We start from the raw sequence: 23,026 nt of genomic DNA, 5'->3' as shown, positions 1-23,026 counted from the left end.
TTGCTACTGGGTAGTGCAGAGAAATTTCATTCTGAGTTAAGATCTGCAGCTGTAATACAAATAATTAATATCAGCATTAAACAGTCAAAGGTATTACATCCAAGATGCATTTGGCCTGAGGCCCGCACAGTTCTTAAAATGATGGATTTTTAATTGATTATTTGGAATGAGACCTTTTCTCAGACTAGCTAAATCGCTTAAGACCCACGCACACCAGCTATATTTAGAGGCGAGGAGGTGGCAGAGTAATTCTTAAAGTGCTCTGTTTCTAATAACCCAGGTGAGTGACAGTCTGGGAGTGCTGCCTCTTTTAAAGCAAACATGACTCACAGCCCCCAGGCTGCGAGCATGTGCAGGTTAGAAATTGTATTGAACTGTCCACATTCAAGGAGCAAGGAAATGCAGCCAAATTCATAAACATTTAATTTAATAATTTCAGGTTAGTACAACAGGATAGTCACACTAATGGCTTAGCATTTCTAACAGCAAAATGCAAAAAGACTGTGTAAAATTGGGGCAAGGTTGAGGTGAGTCTGGAGTAAATAAGGCAATATCTTCATCCCACAGCACATGCTGATGCTCTCAGAAAGCATTCTGCAGAAATTACATTTTTATAAGAATATCTCCAGAGTCCAAATCAAAGGCAAAATGGGAATGCCTTCTTGATGCAGTGATATTTAATTCTTGTTGAAATGGACACACACACACACACCACTGGCTGCTTCCAAGGCCTTTCTTGTCCCAAGCAATTCCCAGCACCCATGAATGATCTCTCCTCAGAGAATGCACATGGTGAAGTGAAGCCATGCCATTAGAAACTGCCAGGGAGGAACAAGCACCACCCTGTGCCCTTTCACATCTCTGACCAAAGCTAAAATAAGCAGAAAAACAGGGAAAAACTGGTTTCCCAGTGGGAGAAGAATATTCTGGCTTCTTGAAAGATGCTTTATGTCACTTGGGCTCCTGGAGACAATGAACTCTATTGATTCTTATTTTGTGTCCTAAGCTTGTCACTGACCTTGGCACCCATTCACATTGCACTGTTTCTTTTTCTGTGAGATTACCCAAGGCAAGCTCTTCTCTGGGAAACTGAGTACTGCCAGGAACTCCCATTGATGCAACAACTTTCTTTCATCACAAGCTGGAAAGTTAGAAGCACACTTTGGTTTGAAATGCAGTAACAATGCTCAGCCATAGTCTGGAATAGCTGCATCTTTGTTCCAGCAGATTCTCATTAGAGAAGTTGATGGCTACATGAAAAATTAAGCTAGTTCTAGCTACCTTTCTTCTAAAGGGAGTTTCACTAGAAATCTAGCATGGTCCTTCTTCCCTCAATCATTGGCTCTTTTTTAATAGTTCCCACCTTTCATTCACAAATATTTGCATTTAGTAAGTATGAAGATAGGTGGAAGACACAATAGAGAGGTTTTGGTTCAGTTTCCTCACCTCTTTTCTTCCTTTACAGCAAGCACAATACTGACTTTGTAGCTGTCTCCCAGTTCTGTTCCTGGGCATTGAACCCAGTGACAGGTGAGAGCCAGGCACAATATCTGCTTAACAGCCAGTGCACACCCATCTCTGCTATGGCTCATGACAATTTCCCATGTCAAAAATCCAGGTAATCATTACTCAGTGGTTTTGCACCAAACTAGGAATCTCTGCATTTTACAACATCTCCTTCATGAGGACCTGAGGGAACCTGACAGGTCTGAAAAATGAAGACCAGTACTATGTTGCAAGAATCTGATAATGAAAGATGTTGTGTCCTCCCACCCACCTGCAAACACACCCTCAACTCTGACCCACTTTGCTGGGTGGTGTCTCACGTATTCCTTCACCTTTTTAAGATTTGTGTGTGTAAATAACTGAATAATACTTATACATACATCTTTCACCATTGTAAAGAGGCTGCCAAGTTCTGAAGCTACCAGGGTGTACTAGAAATAAGGTTCATCTGGTCCCTGGGGGTGTTGTGCAAGATCAGCTTAATAAAAGTACGGGGAAGACTGAGAACCAGCAAGAACTGCAATGTCTGGTGCTTTGTGTAACATCTCTTAACTGGAAATATTTTCATGCAAGTGATTGCCAGAGATTCAGATTTTGTTCTACTTTCACAAGTTCCTTTATTTCCACAACACTACAGTTAACCACTTAATTGAGGCAACCAAATTAACTAGTCTTTGTCAGTTTAAGCTGCTCAGTTTATAGTTGCCAAATATCTGAAGCATGAAATTTAATATCTTTTCCTAACATTTGTTCCTCAGAATTAATGATTCTATAGATAATTTTCATTGTCTGCATAAATATCCAGTTCCTTTTTGTACCTTGTCAAGTTCTTGGCTTCCAAGAGAAATTAATAGCAAAGTCCAATTATAAGCTGAGTAAAAATATATTGTTTTCTCAGGGTTGGATTTTATTCTTCCTAATGGCATCGAGCTGAATTTGTCTTCTGATTCTGTGTAATGAGATAGTGAGAAAATAAGCTCCCTATATCTTTGTTACTGATACTCACTTTCAGGATTACCCTTTTTATAAAGGACAGTCTTATTATCCTCATTTAACTAAGAGACAACAGCTTCAGGGATAGATGGAGTGATTAGCAGTTGAATCATACTTATGTTCCAGGCTAATATTCTCAGGTTTTTCCTTCCTTAACATTTGCTTTTATCACAACCAGCTTCCAAGAAAGGCTTTCCATCTGCTTCCTGTGCCCCCCACCCCCACTTTACCTGCTAGAGTTAACCCTTTCTCTTCCAAGCACTCTGCCTCCAAAGTCCAATAGAAACAGTGGGAGGTCCCCATTTTTTGCAAAATGCCTGTAATCAGGTCATGGGGAAGTGAGGTGTTAAAGGGAGAGTCTTCTTCATTTTTTTCTCTTCTGACTCAGCCTGGGAAAAAGATGTGGCACCATTTTCAGACTGTTTCAGCCTTTTGAGAGAGGATTAGGATTTAGTTTTGTTGGTTTATGTAGAAAAATTATAATTCATATGCTGACCTTTTCTCCTAAACCCAGGATTCTTTTGGTGTGTGTTTATTCCCTTTAAGATTCTACTTAATGGGTTGTTGCCTTGAGTTGTAAGTTCTGTTTACTACAAGATCTAACTTGCTTCATTTGTCTGCCTCCACAGTACAGGACTTTAATGTTGAAATCATATCCCCTATAAGCCATTAGTCTAATCAGCCCAGCTCTTGAGGAAGCTGATAAATCAACAGTAATCTGAACCCCAGGTTCCCTTCAAGGACCCTGTGTTAAAGAGCTTTGGCGTTCATGTCATTCTGTGTAATGAGCTCTGCCCTGGAAGGACAGAGAAAATATGCCTTGATAGCTGATGAATGTTTGAGATTCTTTCTCCTGAGCAGGACTGTGATCCTCCTGCATTTCAGTAAGATACTTACAAGCTAATTTAGTCAGTGTGTTGGTGGTGGTTAGATGTGGATGCTTGACCACTAAAAACTGAACTGGCAAGCTACATGCTCCTTTCTGCTTAAAGTCACTTAAGAGAAGGGGAAGTGATTATCTAGAGTGAGCTGTCAACCTTTATGCCAGCTTTCCTCCTGATATGATTTATAAAACAGCTCAGATAACCTCTGGGGGGGAGCTTTGCAATGGAAATAGCAAGTGATTTTTGTTCTAATGAACATAACACTGTCACAAGTTTAAAGTTCAAATCTGAGGTACGAAGGTTTGGGGGGGAAAAAAAAAGCCCGTAAAATATGAATGTGACAGCATATGTGTTCCTTTCCTGCACAGTGTATGAAACAGGAGAAATAAAACTTTATTTTTCTAATGAGGTTTAAAATATTTTTTCAGTCTTTATCAGGCAGAAGGCCCTCAATACCAGTTGTTTTTTGGTGGCTGAGGATTTTTTTTTCCCTTCACAAGCTTCCTGATTAAGATGAGGCATTTTTCTCATAGCGAGTTGTGCTGTGCCCTTTGGTCCTTCAGCATTGCAAAATGTCCTGTCACAATTGGCACTCAGTAAATAACCCTTGGTTGGCAGCTGTGGCCAACAGGCAGAAGGCTGAATGGACTACAGGAATTTAAACTGCTGCAGGAGGCTTGTCCTGACCAGCATTTAAAAACCCCAAATGACAATTTATTGCAGAACTTGTTTCTTGCCATTCTGTTAAAATAAAAAAAAGAAGAAGAAAAAGGAATCAATTACTGGGTATTTGACAGAGTTCATCTAGCTTACTTCATAACTACTTACTAAGTATCTAGCTTACTTCATAAGTGCTTCAAGAATAAAATCAAACCCTTTTCTAGAAACTGTTACATGCAAAGCAAAACCAACAACAACAACTAATTAGAAAGTTTATACATCAATGGCAGGTTAACCTGCCCCTGAACTTACCCAGCATATTTTTTATGATGAGAGCTGGATGAATGCAATTTAGGCAGTGAACTATAATGTCTGCAGGCTTGCTGGGGCTGATAGCTTTTCACTTTCTAGTCAGTACCTTTCTGTCTCAAGGCCAGAGTTGCACTGCATCCTTGCTATCAGCCAAAGTAGAAAGAATCAGCTGAGTGAAAATGGAAAGTGAACTAAAACTTTAACAAAGCTCTAAAAACGCTGACATTCTGTTTATTAGCCTTATTTCCTGAAGACATATTGAAGCCTTGTTTTAACAGGAAGCTCCCTTGTACCAGCTTTGGGGCACACTGCCTGGCTGGAAATGAGGTGGTGGCGGCTCCTGGGATTCAGAATTTCCATGCTGGTCTTTTCCTCGGTGGCCCAGCCATCCCCAGCCAGGTGTGGAAGGGGACATCGGGTGTGTGGCAAACTCCTGCTCAGTGGAAACCTGGAACTTTTCAGTGGGATATCAGTGGAATGATTGTGACCTGAAAGAAGTAATATTGAATGCATCAGAAATAAAACCAATAAATCCTTCTGATGGTTTGGTTAAGTGAGTTGTACAGTTTGCACAGTTTGTGAGTTGTAGTTTGGTTTGTGAGTTGTACAGAAGTGTTCACAGCCAGCAGGAATAGGTGCCACTGCCATGCACTTGCTTGCTCTTGAGTCCTGCCATGTTGAACTTCCATAACTACCAGAAATATTAATTTGATCCCCTTATTTCTCTTCCTGTGTAAATTCAAGCTGTATACTTACAAAAAGGTACTGAATAGCCTGGAGACGTAAGGAGTTAAAAAAAGAGGAAGTACAGCTGTGCTTTCCAATGTGTCACATGCTTTCAGCTCACTTTTTTGTTGTGAAAAAGAGAACAGGGTCTAAATTGCTTTCAAAAAGCCAAACAATATTCTTGGACAATATTTTCTTCAGCTTGTATGGTTAAGTAACTAACTGCTGGGAAAGACAGTAGATTAAAAAATAAAGAATCTCCAGGAAACCCCAAAATCCCCTTAGAATTTTTGAAAAAAAAGAAAAAAACAAGGAAAATTAAGAGATCTTTTCATACTCCAGCTGTTCCCAGTTGATAGACACTATCACACCACAGGGAAGTTTGGATTTACTTTGGGAACCTACCTGACACTCAGGGAGAAGTAGGCAGGTGACAAATATTCTGTCTCTCTGTGGCAAAAAATTCACACTGAGTGGGGACAATGCAACTCAGTTTTCTTCCCCTCATCAATGTCTCCTGAGATATGGTCAGCACAGAGTTGGGTTAGGGAATACAAAAGCTCAGTATCACAGCTTGTTAAAAACAATTAGGAAATCACTAGGAGCTCTTTCTTTTTCAGCAAAATTTGAATTTCCAAAGGGGGAGTAAAATCAGTAATTTCTGGTACATCCAAAGCTTAGTATCACAAAAACTTGTGAAGGTAATAAAAACAAGCAGCCTCTCTATTTTCCATTAGCAGGTGTCTGAAGCTTTGCTGACACTCCTACTGGCACAGAGAGATGCTAAATGCAGTATTTTGCAGCTGTCATGGGGTGATTTATCTATGGAGCATAACTTTTTATGCAGCTGTTATACCTCAAGTGGTAAATAAGGCTTTGTCTGTGCTCCAAAATTGTGCCACTTTAAATATACCGCTGTAATTAAAGTGCTACAACCCATTGGCTGTTGTTACAGCCCTGTAAAACATCATTCTGTCATGTACTTGTCCCTGTACAGCAAAGGGAGTGGGGTGATTTTGTACTCTATTGCACACTGAAGCTTTTTATTGATGTTACAGTTACATCTAAGAGGAAAAAAAAAAAATGCAACTAAAATGTTATGCTGGGAGAGGTCTTGAGTGTAGATAAAATCTAAATCAGAAAGATTGTGAGCAGCTTCAGGTACAAACTATGTTTTTCTGTGGCCAGGGATAATGGTAGCACATATAATCTGCATTAAATATCATTAACAATGCCAAGAGTGTGGCAAAAACATTTCACCAAGACAGGAAAACACAATGTTTGTGGCAGTAACCTTACCAATGAGCACAGAATGATTTCTTAGCATCCAACTCATGTGCAGAATTAAGACTATTTTATGTTTTCTTTCAGCAGTCACATTGTCACCATGTTACAAAGTCACTCCTGAGAATTGAAGTCTGGGCCGTGGTAAAAAATTGCCAAATGTCTCACAAGACTTGGAGTATAGTATTTGTTTTCTGATTTCAAACAAACAGTGAAAAACTATTCTTGCCAAGGGTTTCCAATAAGGATTGCAGCTGGGTAAAGCTTATTTTAATGTCCGATTTCAAACACTCAGATTCACTTAAATTAATTGCCTTTTTTGCAAGGCAGAGCAATTTAGAGAATATCTGTCTGGAAAATTTCTGTGGTTTCTGTGGCTTATTCTCCCAGCAAGACAAATATCAACATAATGTTCAGTATTGTGACAGAAAGGCTTTAAATTGTGTGCCCCACACGTAAAGCCCACAGTCTGATTGTCACACTGTTGAATATTTTGAAAACGCTTCTTTTTTTTCCCTCTCCCATGTAAAATTTGTAGTGCCCTTGATTCCTCTTTATGTAAGTAGAGTCATTATTTAGGATCTTAGTTTTTCCTTTGATCTTATTTAGGATTCTTCATTTCTATATTTGGCCCCGCTGTTAATTTGCAAGGGAGCCACAATTTATTTCTCTGTACCATAACTGACCCATCTCTAGCGTGGCAAATAACATTCCTTGCCTATCTGACAGAAACGTGCCAGACTTAATTAGCAACAGACAATGCTTTCAGAAGTGACTGGTTAGAGACATCCTGTGAAAATTGACGCTCTTCAAGACTATCAGCTTGAGCCTCTGGATACACATTCACACTGAAAATTCACAAATGACTTGAAAAACAGTTGGTGCACTGATAAGATGCATTTTAAACACGTTACAGCATATCACAGCAAATATATTAATGGTTGCTTTCATGCATATATTTTGAAACCTAATTCTTTCCCCTATTCAGTGCCAAAGACTTGAACTCGTACCTACTCTTTGCTCGTGTATTCTGTTTTGTCTAGCAGAGAAGGCCAATCCCACCTGCAAAATCCAGAGGTGAAACACACTTTGGACCATGAGAAGAAAGAATTTTAAAACTTCAAACTTAAGCTTAGATCTGCTCAGGATTTTACAGCTCCATCAGGATTTTACAACTCCATGAAAGTGTGCTTGTGTGACTGCCAAAATCCTTCACCGTGAAAAATACGCCTTGTGATTTCTTCACCAAACTGGAAGCAGCAGCACACACAGGTGCTATACAGCTGTTCATGATGGATCTCTTGCTTGCTGACCTGATTTCCACTGGTGTTAACTCAACACAACACTGTAAACTTCTCTGGATGATTAGAAAACATTCCTCTGAAGTATGTGAACAAACATGAGCTACAAGCGCTGTGCTGGAGATTATTTTACAAATGTAACGTCTCTGCAGTGGGACAATATAACTCTGCTATTTTTTCTTCTGACAGCTGCCTGGATTTTAACAGTTAGTTGCAATCATATTAAACATCTCCCTGCCATTTTTTTTAGCAGGAAGCATGATTCTTTCCTCTTGGAATTTGTGTGCTCTATCATCCATAAGTAACTGTAAGAACTGATCTGAATTCAGTGTTTATTTTCAGGTAGTGCAGTGTGGTAATTTGAGAGAATAAACTCATTGCAAGTCTTCCATGGAATGGGAACTCAAAATTGTGAAAAGACACTGGAACTAAAGGTGTCTTCCTCATCCCTTGAAACTCTTACCAAACCTTTTTTTTTTCTGTTAAAACCTGAGGTCTCTCTGAAATCAATGCCCACTGTTTCACACAGAGAAAGGAAAACATTTTGGTGCCATTTGGTATCACTGTTAAACACTGCAGCCCGTGTGCACCACTTGGCACACAGGCTTCTCCTTCACCATCCCAGCTCAGCCAGGGGAGCTGGCTGAGGAAATCAGGGTGTCCTTGTGGTTTTCTTTTCCTGTCAGATTCTAGTGTGATAGCCAAAACTTGGTTTGCATTCCTCTGCCTTCATCTCTTCTGCCACAAATATAATTACTTGATCGTCTTGCTAAGAGATTTCATATCTAAGATCTTCAAAAAGTCTGTCAAGGAGAAAGCAATAGAAAGAAAAGCTGAGAAACTCAAATGTGGGTTTAGGTCAATGTGCATTATAAATGTGACAAAACTACTGATGTGCAAACACTTATGTAGCTAACTGTAAAATGTGAGCACCTAATATCAAATTTATTTCTCTATTATTCCCTTTCTTTCTTTTTGAGTTTAGGCTTTCTTCCTGTAACAGTATCAATTATTTTTCAATAGTGTCTCACATCCCATTCTTTCTCATCTCTTTTTCAGTACCACCCTTTTCTCTGCTAAATCATCAAAGATATTTTTGTTCTTTTATTGTGGCAGAGTCTGTAAACACGACCTTAGAAAGAGAATTTCTGAGTGCGAGCATTTGCAATGTATTTGCACTAAAAGCTTTGAATTGCTATCTTTGATAAAGCTATTTGGTCTGATTATATTGTTTTGGAATCACACCTTCAGGTGCACCTCTCTAAAAAAAATATTTTTTCGAAATGTAGTATATTTCATGTCTCAAAATGGGGGAGGATTATTTTTAAAATCAATGTATTCCATGTAAACAATTGCATTTCTGTCCTGAAATTCACATACCAGCACTTAAACTGAAATTTCAAGTCCAGTGTTTAAAATCCAATAACTCTGAACCTTAAAGGTTTATAAAGGTGTATATAAATATATATAAAGGTAATAATTATTCTAGTTCTATTTCTCTTAAATTGCTTCCATGCTTTCAAAGCTGCCTGGACAGATGTTGCAGACATCTCTTCTATTGAACATGACAAATACTCCATCTGAGCACTGAATAGCAGGTGGAAGAGCCACTGATGGCTGCAGTGTGATTTTTAAGCAGGAATTGAAAGCAGCATTTCCAAATACAAACTCAGATCTCATAGACTGCAATCTAAATGAGAATAACTGCGCTTTGGGAAATTCAGTGATTTCCTTAAAGGCCAAATGCAGTTAGGAAAAGGTATATTCACATCATCAAATAGCAGAGGCCCAGAGGTGCAGGCAGCTATAAAGTTACATGATGTGCTGTTATCAGAGTTTGAGGCATGGGAAAACTTCCCCTTCTTTCATAAACCTCTGCAGCTGAAAGCATCCCAGCACCCATCCATTCCACCAGTGGAAAAGATTGTGTGAGCCTTCTGCCATCTGTTTTTGGTCCAAATCAGCCAGGTTTAACAATAAATGGAATTGAAAAAGTTAATCTGGTGTCTTCCGGTTGAAGATAATTTTGAAACAGTTCTGCTGTACATATCCCCAGATTAGGAGGTTTTTTGCTCATTTTAGACAAATTGCTGACAATAAAGGACATTGTGCCTGGAAGGATCACCTCTCCTAACCTGCTGACCATGCTGACACCTTTCATAAAGACCAAAAACTCGATTGGACTCAATATTTTGAGAAAATATTGGCCATTACAAGAGAAGCACTTTAAATTCTGCCAGTTTCTCCCTCAACCAAGACACACAAGGCACTGTAGACAGGGTATATAGCGACTCAGTTTTCTCAGCTTGTAGTTTGCAGATGAATAGACAAAATTATGTTTCATTACTTCCTGTACCAGTTTTACAAGGCAAAAATGTGTATGAACAGATAAAGGAAATAAAAAAGGTTTAAAGATGACTGTCTGAAATTTCCTGCCATCAACTTTTATGTGATCATCTGTGTATGTAATGAGAATTTTATATGGGCAGAAAATCTGGGGTTCATATGAGCATCGACACATCCCGTGCAAATTTGTGAGATTCCAGATATTATTTTGTGGATAAAACTGAAACTTTTTTCCCTTTGTAAAAGAGTGCTCTGCTGGGTCCAGCATTCAGCTCTCATTTTCTGCCATTCTTGGGCCAAAATTGTACTTTTCTCAGACAATGCTTTCTCTCTCCTGTCTGTTGAAGAATTTCTGTTCTGTAGACATAATTAACAATTCATTGATGTGGATCCTTGCATTTGCCTCTTCCCAAATTCCAGGAGAACAGCCCTAATCTATAGGTTACAAAGTCAACTCCTGTACAGCCCACAGAGCTTGACACAATGTGAAGGCAGGAGAGATTAAACTACCTGGGCACTGTGGTGGCTGGAAATCTCTTCACTGAGAGGGAAAATCTACTGTCAATCCCCTGCTCTGATGAAGATTTGCTTCTAAAAAAGATGCTGACACCTTTTCCTGGCTTCTCTGAAAGCAATTCTGTTGGATCAAGGATGAATTTAGAGCAGAAACTCCACCACCACATAGTACTTCTATATGTATTTTAGACTACTAACCACAGTCTACTAAATGGACTTGAACATAAATGAACTGTCACTGTGGGAGAATAGTTGAAATCATCTTGGATGTACAGATAATATTGTCTCAACTGTGAACTCTGCTTTAGAATCTCATTTCAGCCTCTACCTAAAAATCTATATGTCAGAAGAAAATATCCTGGGTGCCATCTACAAACTATAACATGACACAAAAAAGCCATCTTTCTATATGATAGAGCTACTTCTAATTTTCCCATTAGACCAAACGACACCATAAAGAATATCTGCCAACAACATGATATAAAACTACACCATGCATCATGAAAAATAATTGCAATTCAATTACTCCTGAATTACAAAACCGTCAGCTAGGTGCAATAAAGAGAAAAGCCTTAGAACATATGATAAACTGCTTAGCATAGATAATTATACATGTTTGAACAAAATCCCCAAAATAAAACATGTGCAGTATGAAGGAACAGGGTAATCATGCCAAAATAATTCTCATTTATAGTAAAGGTTTGAGGATCAGCAATTTTAAAACCATCCCCCTGAAAAAAAAAAATCAAAATAAATTAGCACTCATAGAGTGTAAAGTAAATTTCTCACTCAGAGAGGTCATGCCCAGCAACTGGGCAAGAAACTTTTTTCTCCTGCCATCTTGCTTAGAGTCTACCTTGCCAAAATATATAGTGTTGCTGCTCAGCATCACAGAATGGTTGAGGTTGGAAGGAACCTCTGGCAATTTTCTACTCTACCCCACCTGCTCAGAGCAGTCACCAATGGCAGCTTGCTCAGCACTGTCTCCAGTCAGGTTTTTAATATCTTCACGAATGAAGATTCTGCTTCATCCTCTCTGGACAACCTTTTTCCGTATTTGACAACCTCACAAGTTTTTAATTATTCCTAAACTGAGTTGCCTTTGCTTCATTTTGTTGCCTCTTGTCCTGTCACTAGGACTGAGAGGAGCCTCTGTCCTCTTTGCATCTTCCCTTCAAGTATTTTTATACATTAACAAGAACCCCCTGAGCTTTTCAACTTCTGCTCATATGAAGGATGCTTCAGTCCCCTCAGCATCTCCATGGTCCTACTCCAGTGTGTTCACATCTTGTACATTCTTGTACTGCTTAAATAACAGAAAAAAAGAGAGAGAGAAGGAAAAAATTACACTGGGGGAAAAGTGGGATTCAGGAAAAAGGTTTTTGCAGGACAAGCAGAGAAAATTAAGCTTCTAGCAGAAGATATCCTGTCTACACTCTCCACCAGGACCTCTGGAGCATTCTTGGGAGAGGGATTTAATTCTCACTTTTGGTTATGCTGCATTTCAGCAGAGTGAAGAAAATGGCTTTCCCATGTTGTTTGTGATTATTACTTTATTAGGAAGAAATAAATATACTCCTTAAAAAACAGCTTTTCCCTAAATTTAAAGTCTCACTTTGGTCTTGAACTTTCATAGACAAAAGTGGCCATGGAAAAAGGTAGATATAACATCCCTCCTGCAGCAAGGCAGAACTGGGTAAGGTTACCAGTTAACATCTGGCTAAAGTGTGGAAACTTTTGCATAAATAGTTACTAAAGGGAGAATAAAATTATTCAAAATTGCTGTGGTACCATAGTTCCAGAACTTCTCAGAGAATTTCTCATATAATCATTAATTTTAAGAACTGGTTATTTCATAGATGCCATTCTTCAGATTTAAAAGTGTCCTTTTAAAACATTTGAGAGATCTTTATAAAATATAGAACAATTTTATTTTAGTGGATTTACTAACAGATTTCATAAATTTGCTTTCTCAAAGTCATGATGACTACATCTCAGTTTCTTAATTGACCTTTTACATGCTTCACAAGCACTTGGGGTTTGCACATATTCATTCTCCTGCTATGGAGTCAGACAAATATTAGGCAGCATTTTTACTGATGTTGATAAAGTTTCTCAGAAGCACCAGATATGGGTTTGAAATGCTGAGAACTCCAAAAGAAACACTGCCATATTCTGTCACAGTTCTCTTTCAGACCAGAGTACTCTGAGGCCACAGTGGCAGGCAGTGCAGAAATCACTAAAATAGTTGTCTGAGGTAGCAATTTCAACAAAAGAATTTCATTATTCACCTGTGAAATAGGATGTAGGGCATAGGAATTAACACATTGTCCAACGTGACACCTAAACATGGAAAAAAAAGGGACCAAGGGAAAAAAAAAAATCTAAAAAGTTAATAAAGACAAAGTTCACCCTAGAAGATAAATTGTCTGTTGATTTTTTGAGCTATGAACTTTTCACTCTGCATTTCTTTGAATTGCAGTCCCCAAGTCAGTGGTCATTGAGCCAGCTCCTCAGACCAGGTAAGTTATGGGAATCCTGGTGCTAGCTAGGAAGGTTTGACCCACATAAATTTTTTTTCACAAGTATCAAAACTCTTGTGTTGCACTGTCAGCCTTGTTCATATCAATTATGTTCCCACCCTGGATATTTAGCAGGAACCACAACCAGTGCAATGATGATGGGTAACACCTCTCACATGCTCTTTAAAAAAAGAGTAAAGCAGAATTAAATTCACTAAAAAATTAGAGACTGACCTTTCTAGAACACAAACAGAGGTCTAAAGCCACCACTACCTTTTAGCTAGAAGAATTGTTGTGCTGGACACTGACTTCTGCCTCTTCAATTTCAGTAAATTACCTCTACAATAAAAACACTGACAATTATCCCTTGTCAGAGAAAATTAGTAGAAAATTTCCAACCTGACCAGCTTAATTCACTTACCTAACATTAACGTGTAGGTTCTAGTATGAGAAGAATTAACCTTTAACCTGGGATGGTGGGGCATCCAACAGCAACTCTTTTATTAACACCCAGACCTCTAGTGGGCTGACACTGCCATGTGAGAACAATTTTTATAAACCTCTCTCCAAGATGTGACTGCCACATTTGCAGATCATTAAGGAAGATTTGTTAAAAAAACACACAAAAAGTCCTTACTAGCAGGCAGAAGTACTGCCAGAAGGGCTGGATTTTGAAATAGCAGTTATTTTGTGTGTCCAGTTTCTAGGAGCTTCAGTATATTTAAAGCTCTACATATGTTAATGCAAATAATAGAGATTTTTTCATCAGTTTTATGCAGTTCTATTTCCTTGTGTAAGAATAAGCCAATTGAATGCCAGATGATTCAAGTAGAATTCACTAGAAAACACATCAAGTAAATAGACTGACCACCTATAATTGCTGCAGAAGTGATTAAAAAAGTAAATCAGTAAAGATCCTATTGTTACATGGAGCTGTCCATTCTCTTCGATTGAACATGTTAATCATGTACTGATTGATCTGTGACTGTCACCACCACGCCCTTATTGATCACATGCAAAGGCAATTCCAAAGCAATCATGAAAATCACCCACTTCCTGCTTTCTAGGGCATTTATAAGGCTCAGTCAATTACTTCCTTTTCCTTGTAACCCCAAATTTGGATAAATGAAGCTACATGAGGACTAAGCCATCCTAGCTAGGAGCCCTGCTCTGTGTGCTGGTTGCCATGATGTGACTCTCTGTGAGCTGCTAGCACCCATGAGAACAGGTAAACTTGGCACTCTAAAGGAAAACACAGTATTTTACATCCAAATGTCTATTGGAGCAAGAGTTTTTGTCCTTATGTTTTCTACCTGGTGTTAAAATACCGTTGTATTTGCTTAAGAAAAAATTGGGTTTTTTATGAGCAGTTAAATAAAAGTGGCTTCACACAAGAGAAGATATGTGAACCTCTGAGGTAAAACGCTTTTCTCTGTCCTATTTTGATTTGAGATGGGCTCCTTTAGGCTTTGATGAAGAAACTAACCTGAGTCATACTTTTGATTTCTCTGGTTGGTTTGCTCAAAGGAGAACCATTTTAGATATCATAGATCAGAAAACAGAAGTAGTTCCTAGCATGTTATAAGTCACAGCTGTTTTCATCCCCCATTGAGTGTCTCTGCAAACTGTGAGGTTTTTACTGTCTGAGTTTTTGCTTTAGACTTGTAATAGATTAAAAAAATATATTAAATTTTAGGAAACAACCTATTAATACTCAGATTTAAGCTTCAGAGGTTTTTAGGCTTGGTGTTTGAATCATGGTTGCTCTTTTTATTTTTTTATTTATTGTAGGTAATCTTGGAATCTTTATCCATACTGGTTGTACACTCTTGTGCTTCTGTTTTGTGGTTTAGCACTTCTCAGATTCTAAACAGATCTGAAGAGGCCAAATTTGAGTAGTTATAAGGACAGATGGAAGCAAACAGCAGAGCCCATGTCTCAAAAAAATGTCATCAGAAACACTAAGAGCTCTGTTTAGAGGAGCTGACCTGATTTTCCACTTCCTCTTAACATGTGTAGGCATTAAATTTGCACACGATAGATGTGGGATGCTTCCTCTTGTAGGTGGGAGCATTTTGAACAGGTGTTAGTGATCTTAATGAGCCCCACAAAATGGAAAAACTGGCCTGGAAATGGAAATCAGCAAATTTTGCTTTGGATAAAGTAGCAGGAACATTATAAAGCACTGTGAGTTGGGCTCTTTCTAATTCCCTTTCAAGGCTGTAATGGCTTTTGTTTGATTTTAAAGAGCATTGCCTGTGCCCCTTCAGGTACAGGATAGAATCTGCCTTAGGAAATACTTATGGGTTAGGTTGCTCTTTTTTCGTTTGATAGTAAATTCAACTTGCTTTATTTTAACATATGCTTTTCTAACTTATACCTAGTAGCATTAATTTTTTTTATAATTACCTTTATCTTAATTTCAACCAGAAATAGAAAGAAATAACACAATCACTGGATAATGTTAACCTTAAAAAAAAAAAAATCCTTGTCTTTATCTACTCACTGTTTTCCAGTTGTTGCCTAATTAAAGTATTGGATTACTTTAACCAAATTATTTTCTCAATCTGTTATTTGAATTCTGCTGAAAATGTTAGCTTTCATGTGTTTGTAAACCTTTATCTTTAACATATAAATTGAGTTTAGCATACAGTATTGGATTCACATAATTTAATGTGCAATATAATTCTGGGGAAAAATCTTGTTCACCCCCAAATGAACTAATTAAATAAACTATTTAACTTCCTAGTGTTGCTAAATTCAGAAGCCAAAATGTTTCACTTAGCTCTTTGATTATTTCGTTTCGGTTTGCTTTAATACTCTTTGATCCTATATGTAATATCTCAAAAGTGACAGGTGCCCTAAGAAATTGTAGTAGCAGAGTGTGGAATTCAAAGCGAGACTCTTACCAGCCTGCTAATGACAGTGGGGGAGCACAGAAGGATACCTGAAACTCAAGCTGATCTCCTCAAAAAAAGCAAAATACGAGCCCGCCTGACGCAGACAGCAGAGAGAAGCAGGAGAAAGGCTTTTGGAACCACATGGCTGACAAGGAGCAGCGACCTGGGAGAAGTGAGCGTGCTGGGAAGCTGCCCCAAGCTGAGAAGAAGCTCCACGAGGCTGTTTGTGTGCTGCTGGTGGAGCTGTGCGAGAGGTTCACCTTCTTCGGCATCGTGTGCAACATGATCCTCTTCTGCACCGCCAGGCTCGGCTACCGCAGCTACCAGGCAGCCATGGTCAATATGTGCTTCGTGGGCACCTCCACGCTGACACCAGTGCTGGTGGGCTGGCTGGCAGAGTACCTGGTGGGGAGGATCAAGCTGGTGTGCATCTGCATGTTCCTGCACTTCCTAGGTGGGTGACTGGAGACTGTGTCGTGTTTTACTAATTGTCCGGCAGAAACGCGCTGTGTTTGGCATCTGACTGTCTTTCCCAGCCTCTTTTAACACCTTCTCAGCTCCTCCTGGTGCCTAGAGAGGCTGGAACAGAGGCCAGACAGAGATAAAGGAATAAAGTGGGTATTTATTAAAAACCCTTCAAAGGATGCACCTTGGGCAGTGCAAGAGCCTGGCTGTGGCTCCACCCAAGATGGACCCTGGGTCAGGAGTTTTCACACGTTTATAAGTTTTGGTCCATTTCCATATTGGGGTTAATCGTCCAATTACAGCTTCAGGTGATGAAATCCCATCCTCTCACTTTGCTCCCCTCAAATCACAGTTTTTAATTTTTGGACCTGAAGCTGCAAGAGTGTCCTTGGTTCTCAGGCAGAAAATTGTTTTGTCTAACTACCCTGTGAAGACAATGTGCTAATACTTTATATGAAGTTCAGAGTCACACACTAATGCAGTAGAGAATCTGGAAAACACAAAATTTAAAACTTAAGGCATCACTCCTCCGCTAAATGCACTGCAGTGTTTTCACCTCTGTAGTTTTCTGAGGCAATATTTTCAACAAGACAAAAAAAATATGTTTGTGTGTGCATCTTGAGCAGCTGGTGCACAAACTTGGCTCCTCTGAAGTGGGTCAGCTATTGACAGTGTGGATGCTCAACTCTTCCAATTGGTCCCTAAGGTTATTAGTGTTTGGCACAAATGCAAGGCTTCAGCGAGAAAGAGAATTTAGGAACTGCTTCCCTGCTGCTAGGAGTAAGGTTCTGTGTAAAGCTACAAAGGACTTTTGTATTTGGTCAAGAGGAAAAGTATTTAATACATACCAGTATAAACAAACTTTGCCTTCAGTTTGCGTTTGCCTTTTCACTGAGGTCCTGTCTTCTGTTGGCACGTTCTGAATCTTCCCTGGGTATTATTTTGAGCACTTTTTACCAGAAAAAGCACTTCTCAAACAAAATCCACCTGTTCTATAGCAGGTAGTGCATCTCCCATGCACCATTTTGGCCTCCTAGAGTAGGACATCTCCCAGCACAATCTGCTGGTTACTCTGTCAAATTAAACCAAGTTGATAGAAATGCTTCTTGCTTGAACCAGTTGTTGAGCAAGTCTGATTTCTACACTAGCCAGCCACATTGTTATTAAGACATGCAACAAAGCAAGTAAAAAAAATAAAATCAGAGTAATTCCTGTTATGTTCTTGAGCTGATTGCAAAATCATTATTCAAGTAGTCTGGAAAAATGTTTGCTTTGTGTTCCACTCTTTCTCACCTGGTATTCTGGTTTAAACCTCTTCCTGCCACTTGTCCTTTCAGTTCATTTCTTAAAGCAGAATATTGGAGACACAAACACAATTTGATGCATTTGGGTATTGTTTTATCTACATTTCTTCCTTTGGAGGTAAATCATTAAACATTCCTGATATATTAAAGTTTAATGCACAGTTATAGTAACGGCTAAATACTGGTGTTGTTGAAACATCAATATATTTTAAGCTTAGTGTCCAGTAAAACTTGAACAATCTATAACTAAATCTGAAAGACTTGCTTTGCAGACTAGAAGTGGCAAATGCAATTCATGGCAGTGCTTCTGTAGTTAAATTCTATGAGAATTATATTTTCTGTGAAGCTGCTACAGAAAAAGAAAATGTTTTCCACAGAAGTATTGAGAATTTATTTCTTAAATTATGGTTCTGACTGCAATTCTGGGATTTTAGAAGACGGGGGGAAAAAAAAAAATCTGCACTCCACTGTAGGATGTTTTGAGGGTTTTTTTTAGCTAATTGGTAGTTCAGTTGGTAGAAGTACCTGAATCTTTACAAGCCCTTCAGAGGAGGTTTGGTTTTCAGAGGTCCATAGTGGTATTGGTTTACATAGCAACATCCAAAATGTTTCTGCCTCTCTACAGAATTCTGCCTCTCCCTCTTTATGCTTTTCTGTTGTATATCTTTGATTTTCCATCTGTCTTTTCAACATAGTTACTCCAAAAAATATGTCTTATTCATCTGATTCTAATTCCTTTCAAATGACAATTTTCTTTCCATTCCAGGCACAGCACTGTTACCTGTGGTATCATTCCCCTTTGAAGACATTCACATTGACAGACGCCACGTTCTTCTCACCCTACCCAAAAGGGAGCAGAAAATCATCTTCTACTTTGCACTCCTCACAGCCAGCCTGGGAATAGGAGGCATAAGAGCCATTGTGTGTCCACTGAGTGCCTACAGCCTCGAGGACTGTGGCCCAAAGGAGCTGCTTTCGTTTTTCAACTGGTTGGTAGTTTATTGTTGGTTAAATATCCGCTGGGAATGATGGAGCGTTGAAATGCGCGGCTGAAATTCAAAGGTTCTGTGCGTGGTGTGTTTCGTGTTTTGTTTTTGATGGCAGAACTTTGAGATTTTGGAAGAGTTTCCAAGAGTTAAAACTTTTCCTGGCTTTTTCCTTTTGCTAGTAGGTGAGAATCTATTTTTGTCCTCCTACAGAAGTGTTCAGTCAGAGTTTTCGGGATTAAACAGTTTGCCCAAATACTCAAAAGACTTGCTAACCTTACTGTTGGAAAAACATACTCATTTGCTTTTCTGCCTTTAACATGGCTATGTCTTTAGGATATTTTGCTCCTAAAAAGTGGCAAAATTCAATGATATATTGGGATTTACACCAGGATAAATTTTTAGCAGTGTCAGGCAGCAGTAGGCTGCTGGTTTGCTGGAAATCAGGATTGTGAGTAATCTCAAACTGAACTCAGTGGTAGAGATCTGCTGTATTATTTCAGCTTTTTTGCTGTGAGGTTCTGGCATCTGACAAGCCACTTAGCATTTGTGTTTTTGTTAATTTTTTTCTCATTCTTTAGGAAAAATTGCTCTGAAAATTATCTTAAAAATCAGGGTTTGGATTTCTTTTATGCATTTTTTTATTAACTATTTCTTTCTCCATGCATTACCAGGGAGGTGGTTTCTGATTTGTTTGCCCTTATTTGCCCCCTCTGTAGCCATATAGAGAGTGCTATATTTTCTAATATAATATATTTTCTAATATACCATGCAGTGAGGGAGTTGCAGCAGGACTCTCCATACTCCTACTTCAAGGCAGGGTGAAAGAAAGCTCTGAACTTCCCCCTTTTTTCTCCTTTACACACATGGTTATTAAAAAAGGAGCCCATTTGCATACTAACAATGCAGTGCTGAAGAATCAATGAAGATCTTGGTGAATCAGGTCTCTCCTCCTTTGGGGATGGCTTTCCTGGCTATTCTTTTTTCCTCCAATTATGTTAATATCAAGGAGTTTTGAATTAAATCCAAACTTCAGTGAATAAAGTAGCTTTACCAAAGGTGGATGAGACTGTTTGGTTCCTTAGAGCAGATTCTGCCTCCTTGACCTGCCCATAGGAAAGAAGAGGAAAAAAAATCTTTCCTTTTTACTCTATTCTGAGCTTTAATCCTTAATTAGCAACATCATTTTGATTAAATAAGACTCTCGGGGATTAAGACTGGAGAGCAATCAGTTGTTCTGAATGATAGCTCTGGAGAGTTTATTGTACTGTGGTCTTAGCCATTCAGAATTGTGTTTAATCAAAGTGACATGTCTCAGTGTTGATTACAAAGGAAATATAATACGAATAAAAAGTTCCTTGGGGGAATCCAAATGGGTCAGTTCTTGGAACTTTGGAAATATCAAGAAAGGCACATGTGTGATTTGAAAAAAAAATTAATTTTTACACTGGCACCCAAGGAGGGGCTGCTGGGATGCAATCTCAAAATTTAGAAAAATGGGGGTTTCATTCTAAGCATTTTTAATCTCATTAAACATCTCAGAATATAATCACTTTTTCTTGGTAGCCTGTTCTCTCTTGGTGGATGTTTGTCACAGGATTGAATTTTAAAATGATATAAAATGGGATGGCATACTCTTGATGAATTTGAGTCTGATCTTAGCCAAGTTCTGTCTAAGCAATCAGAATTATTGAATTAAAGATTGGGTTAAAAGTCCTGGTAATTACCTGTTTTCTAATTCAATCCTTCAAGAAGATTGCTTGGCACATCTTACAGCTTGGTTCTAACCTGCAGTATGTACTCTGGCTCTGACCTTATAAATAAATAGAATATACCAATTGTAAGTGAAGAAAAACTTGGATTCTGTCAGACTAAATTTTTCTAGAGCCTTCTGCATTTCTGGGGTTAAGGTTATGGTCTGGCACTATTTTGCAGCAGAAATACATTCTGTCTGTGGAGGCAGAGAGTGAGAGCCAAGGGTGCAGTGAGAATGAGCAGAGCTGTATCTTGTCTTACAGCCTTGCTGTAAAAGCTGCAGAGAACATGGCACCAATGGCATTTCCCACCCTCACTCTCTCTGCTTTGTTTCCACATATCAATTTATGCCATTTTCCTCAATACACTTTGACTTTTTTAAAAAAATTCTTCTTCTTTGGGATTTTCCCCCCACATTGTGTTTTAAAAGTAATTTTCAAAAAACTGACCTCCTCCTACAAAGACATGCAAACATAAACAATACTTTTCAATAAGAATCACCTGGATGTTACTTCTTTAAAGTTTTCAACACAAAAGCATCCCTTTAAAATGTTTTAAGAAGAGTTTTAGGTTCATGTGGGCTTGTATCATTTAAATTTGTATCTGCACTGCATTCTTGAAGTGAACCTCTCAAGTTGGATTTTGGCTCTTGTTGTGAAGAGGCCTCAGAGTGCTGAAGCTTCAGGAAGGAGCTCTTCCCTGCAAAGCTGGCCAGGATATTCAGTTTGATGTATCTGACTAATCTGACATGCCCTGATGTGAGCTCTGGGACTCTTTATGCATTAAAGGCCTGAATACTGATCTGCTGCTGTCAGTATGATATGAGCACATCCCAGAATTCTTGTGTGTGTCGAGGTTAGTTCATCTTTCTTGTTTTGGCCATAGGGATTGCTAACACATTTGTTGGGCTTCTTTTCCTTTTCACTTTTGTAAGAGTATAGGAACTTTACATTTCTGTCTTAAAGTACATTGCTATGCAGCAGTGAAAAATGAAAGTGCTCTCCTCTACTCCAGGGTTTTATTTGGATGCTCCTATTTCCAGGCACTTATGGAGTCATGAAGAGTGTCAGGACACTTCTTTAGAAAGTCTGGAAAACAGCCACTGAAGCTCCTAACTTAAACATTGTCAGTTAAAAATTGATTCAGAACTTTTACACAAGTTCTAGCCAAATGAGTCATACAATTATATTTTTTTAAAAGCTTTAGTTGAATGGGTCAATATTTTTATGTACAAAATCCCTCCAAATGTATCATCATTGAATAACATAATTCCAAATCTTTTTGTCACCGAGAAGATAATTCTAGATTCATTGGCCCAAATACTCAAGTTCAAACAGCATGCATGATGCAGAAGTGGCACTGAGCAAGAAAGTTTTCCTTCTTCCAGTAATATGCAATAAGTTTTATAATTATGCATTGATGTGTATTTCACCTTTAAGTAAACCATTTTGCTATGGCTCCAGCGAAGGCAAAGAAATCTCTTTCCTGGAGTTGATTCCAAGCTGTAATCTTTGACACATTGGGATAATACTGCTCAATAATTATATTATTTTCAGGGGGTCAAACTGCCTGTCACTAGTGGTATGCCATCTGCTTCCAGGAGTGTGTGATTTATCCTTTGGAGATCTTCTCTGATTAGGAGGGGCTCAGTACTTACTTGGGAAGCACCTCTGCTACCAGTTACAGTCTCAGAGAAAGTTTTGTAGGGGAACCTCCTTGTCAAGGTATTCCAGAAGCTAACAAAAATTCAAACTGAGCCTTCCAGCTAATAACTGATAAAAAAAATTTTAATATTTCTTACATTTTTTTAGCATTTAATATTTCTTAACCAAAGGGTTGTGGCATTAAGACATTTCTCAAGTTGGAAGCATATGATTCGATATTTCATACACAAAACTTGTTACCAGATATTAAATGTGTAAATGGTAAATGTTGATGTATTTAATTAATGTCACCCACAAGAATATTTCCAGTACTAGACTGGAAATATTTGTTCAGCTCTACTGCCTTAGTACACTTACTTTAATCATATACCTCTTGGAGCTGAGACATTTGAGTGAAAATCTGTTTTAATTGCTGTGCTAATGTGTGCATGGTACTGATGTGTCCATGATTACTATACTTAACCATGCCTTTAATTGGCTGTTTTAATCTTCTGTAAAGGTTTTTATACTGTTCAGCCTCTCCACTTTTCTCTCTCTTGTCTCTGTGTTCCAGGTTTCATTGGTTGGTTAACCTGAATTCAGCAGTGGTCTTTGTCAGCATTTCTTACATCCAGCAGTCCGTGGCCAGGAACCTTGGCTTTCTTATCCCATTTGTGTCTGGGCTTATGGCTATGATCACAGTTCACATGGTTCGGGGTGAAATGATTTACAAACCCAAAACAGGTAAGAGGTAACTCAGGAAACATCTTTAGAGATTTACTTTCACAGAAGAAATCAATTTGCATATCTAAACTATTTCTTCTATGACTCTGCCCTGTTTGGCTGGCAATCCTTGGGGTTTAGCCCTCCAAAATCTGCATGTGAGGAAGGATATCTATTCTCTGGAGACTCTGGGTAGGTTG

At 38.6% G+C, this 23,026-nt stretch overlaps 1 protein-coding gene and 1 long non-coding RNA gene across 2 annotated transcripts in view; one reads left to right on the top strand and one right to left on the bottom strand.

The window, feature by feature from the left end:
* Positions 1-7,400: 7,400 nt before the first annotated feature.
* LOC148184252 (uncharacterized) lies at positions 7,401-11,819 on the bottom strand. The gene is made up of 3 exons (XR_015772574.1): positions 11,472-11,819; positions 10,523-10,649; positions 7,401-8,469 (listed from the first exon to the last, which is right to left on the bottom strand). It is a non-coding gene; the product is annotated as an uncharacterized LOC148184252 (long non-coding RNA).
* Positions 11,820-14,159: 2,340 nt separating this feature from the next.
* Positions 14,160-23,026, top strand: part of SLC15A5 (solute carrier family 15 member 5) — a 31,658-nt gene continuing 22,791 nt past the window's right edge. The window contains exons 1-4 of the mRNA XM_014256007.2: positions 14,160-14,278; positions 15,901-16,404; positions 18,486-18,708; positions 22,678-22,847. Coding sequence (XP_014111482.2) covers positions 16,092-16,404; positions 18,486-18,708; positions 22,678-22,847 — 706 coding nt within the window. The 5' untranslated portion in view covers positions 14,160-14,278; positions 15,901-16,091. The remainder of the gene's footprint in view (positions 14,279-15,900; positions 16,405-18,485; positions 18,709-22,677; positions 22,848-23,026) is intronic.

Source organism: Pseudopodoces humilis, chromosome 5 (genome assembly GCF_049639895.1).
Source record: "Pseudopodoces humilis isolate 2021_Gansu_Grassland_sample_001 chromosome 5, ASM4963989v1, whole genome shotgun sequence".
NCBI classification, from domain to species: Eukaryota; Metazoa; Chordata; class Aves; order Passeriformes; family Paridae; genus Pseudopodoces; species Pseudopodoces humilis.
Note: the sequence above shows the minus strand (reverse complement) of the source record. Positions and strands in the feature narration are given on the sequence as shown.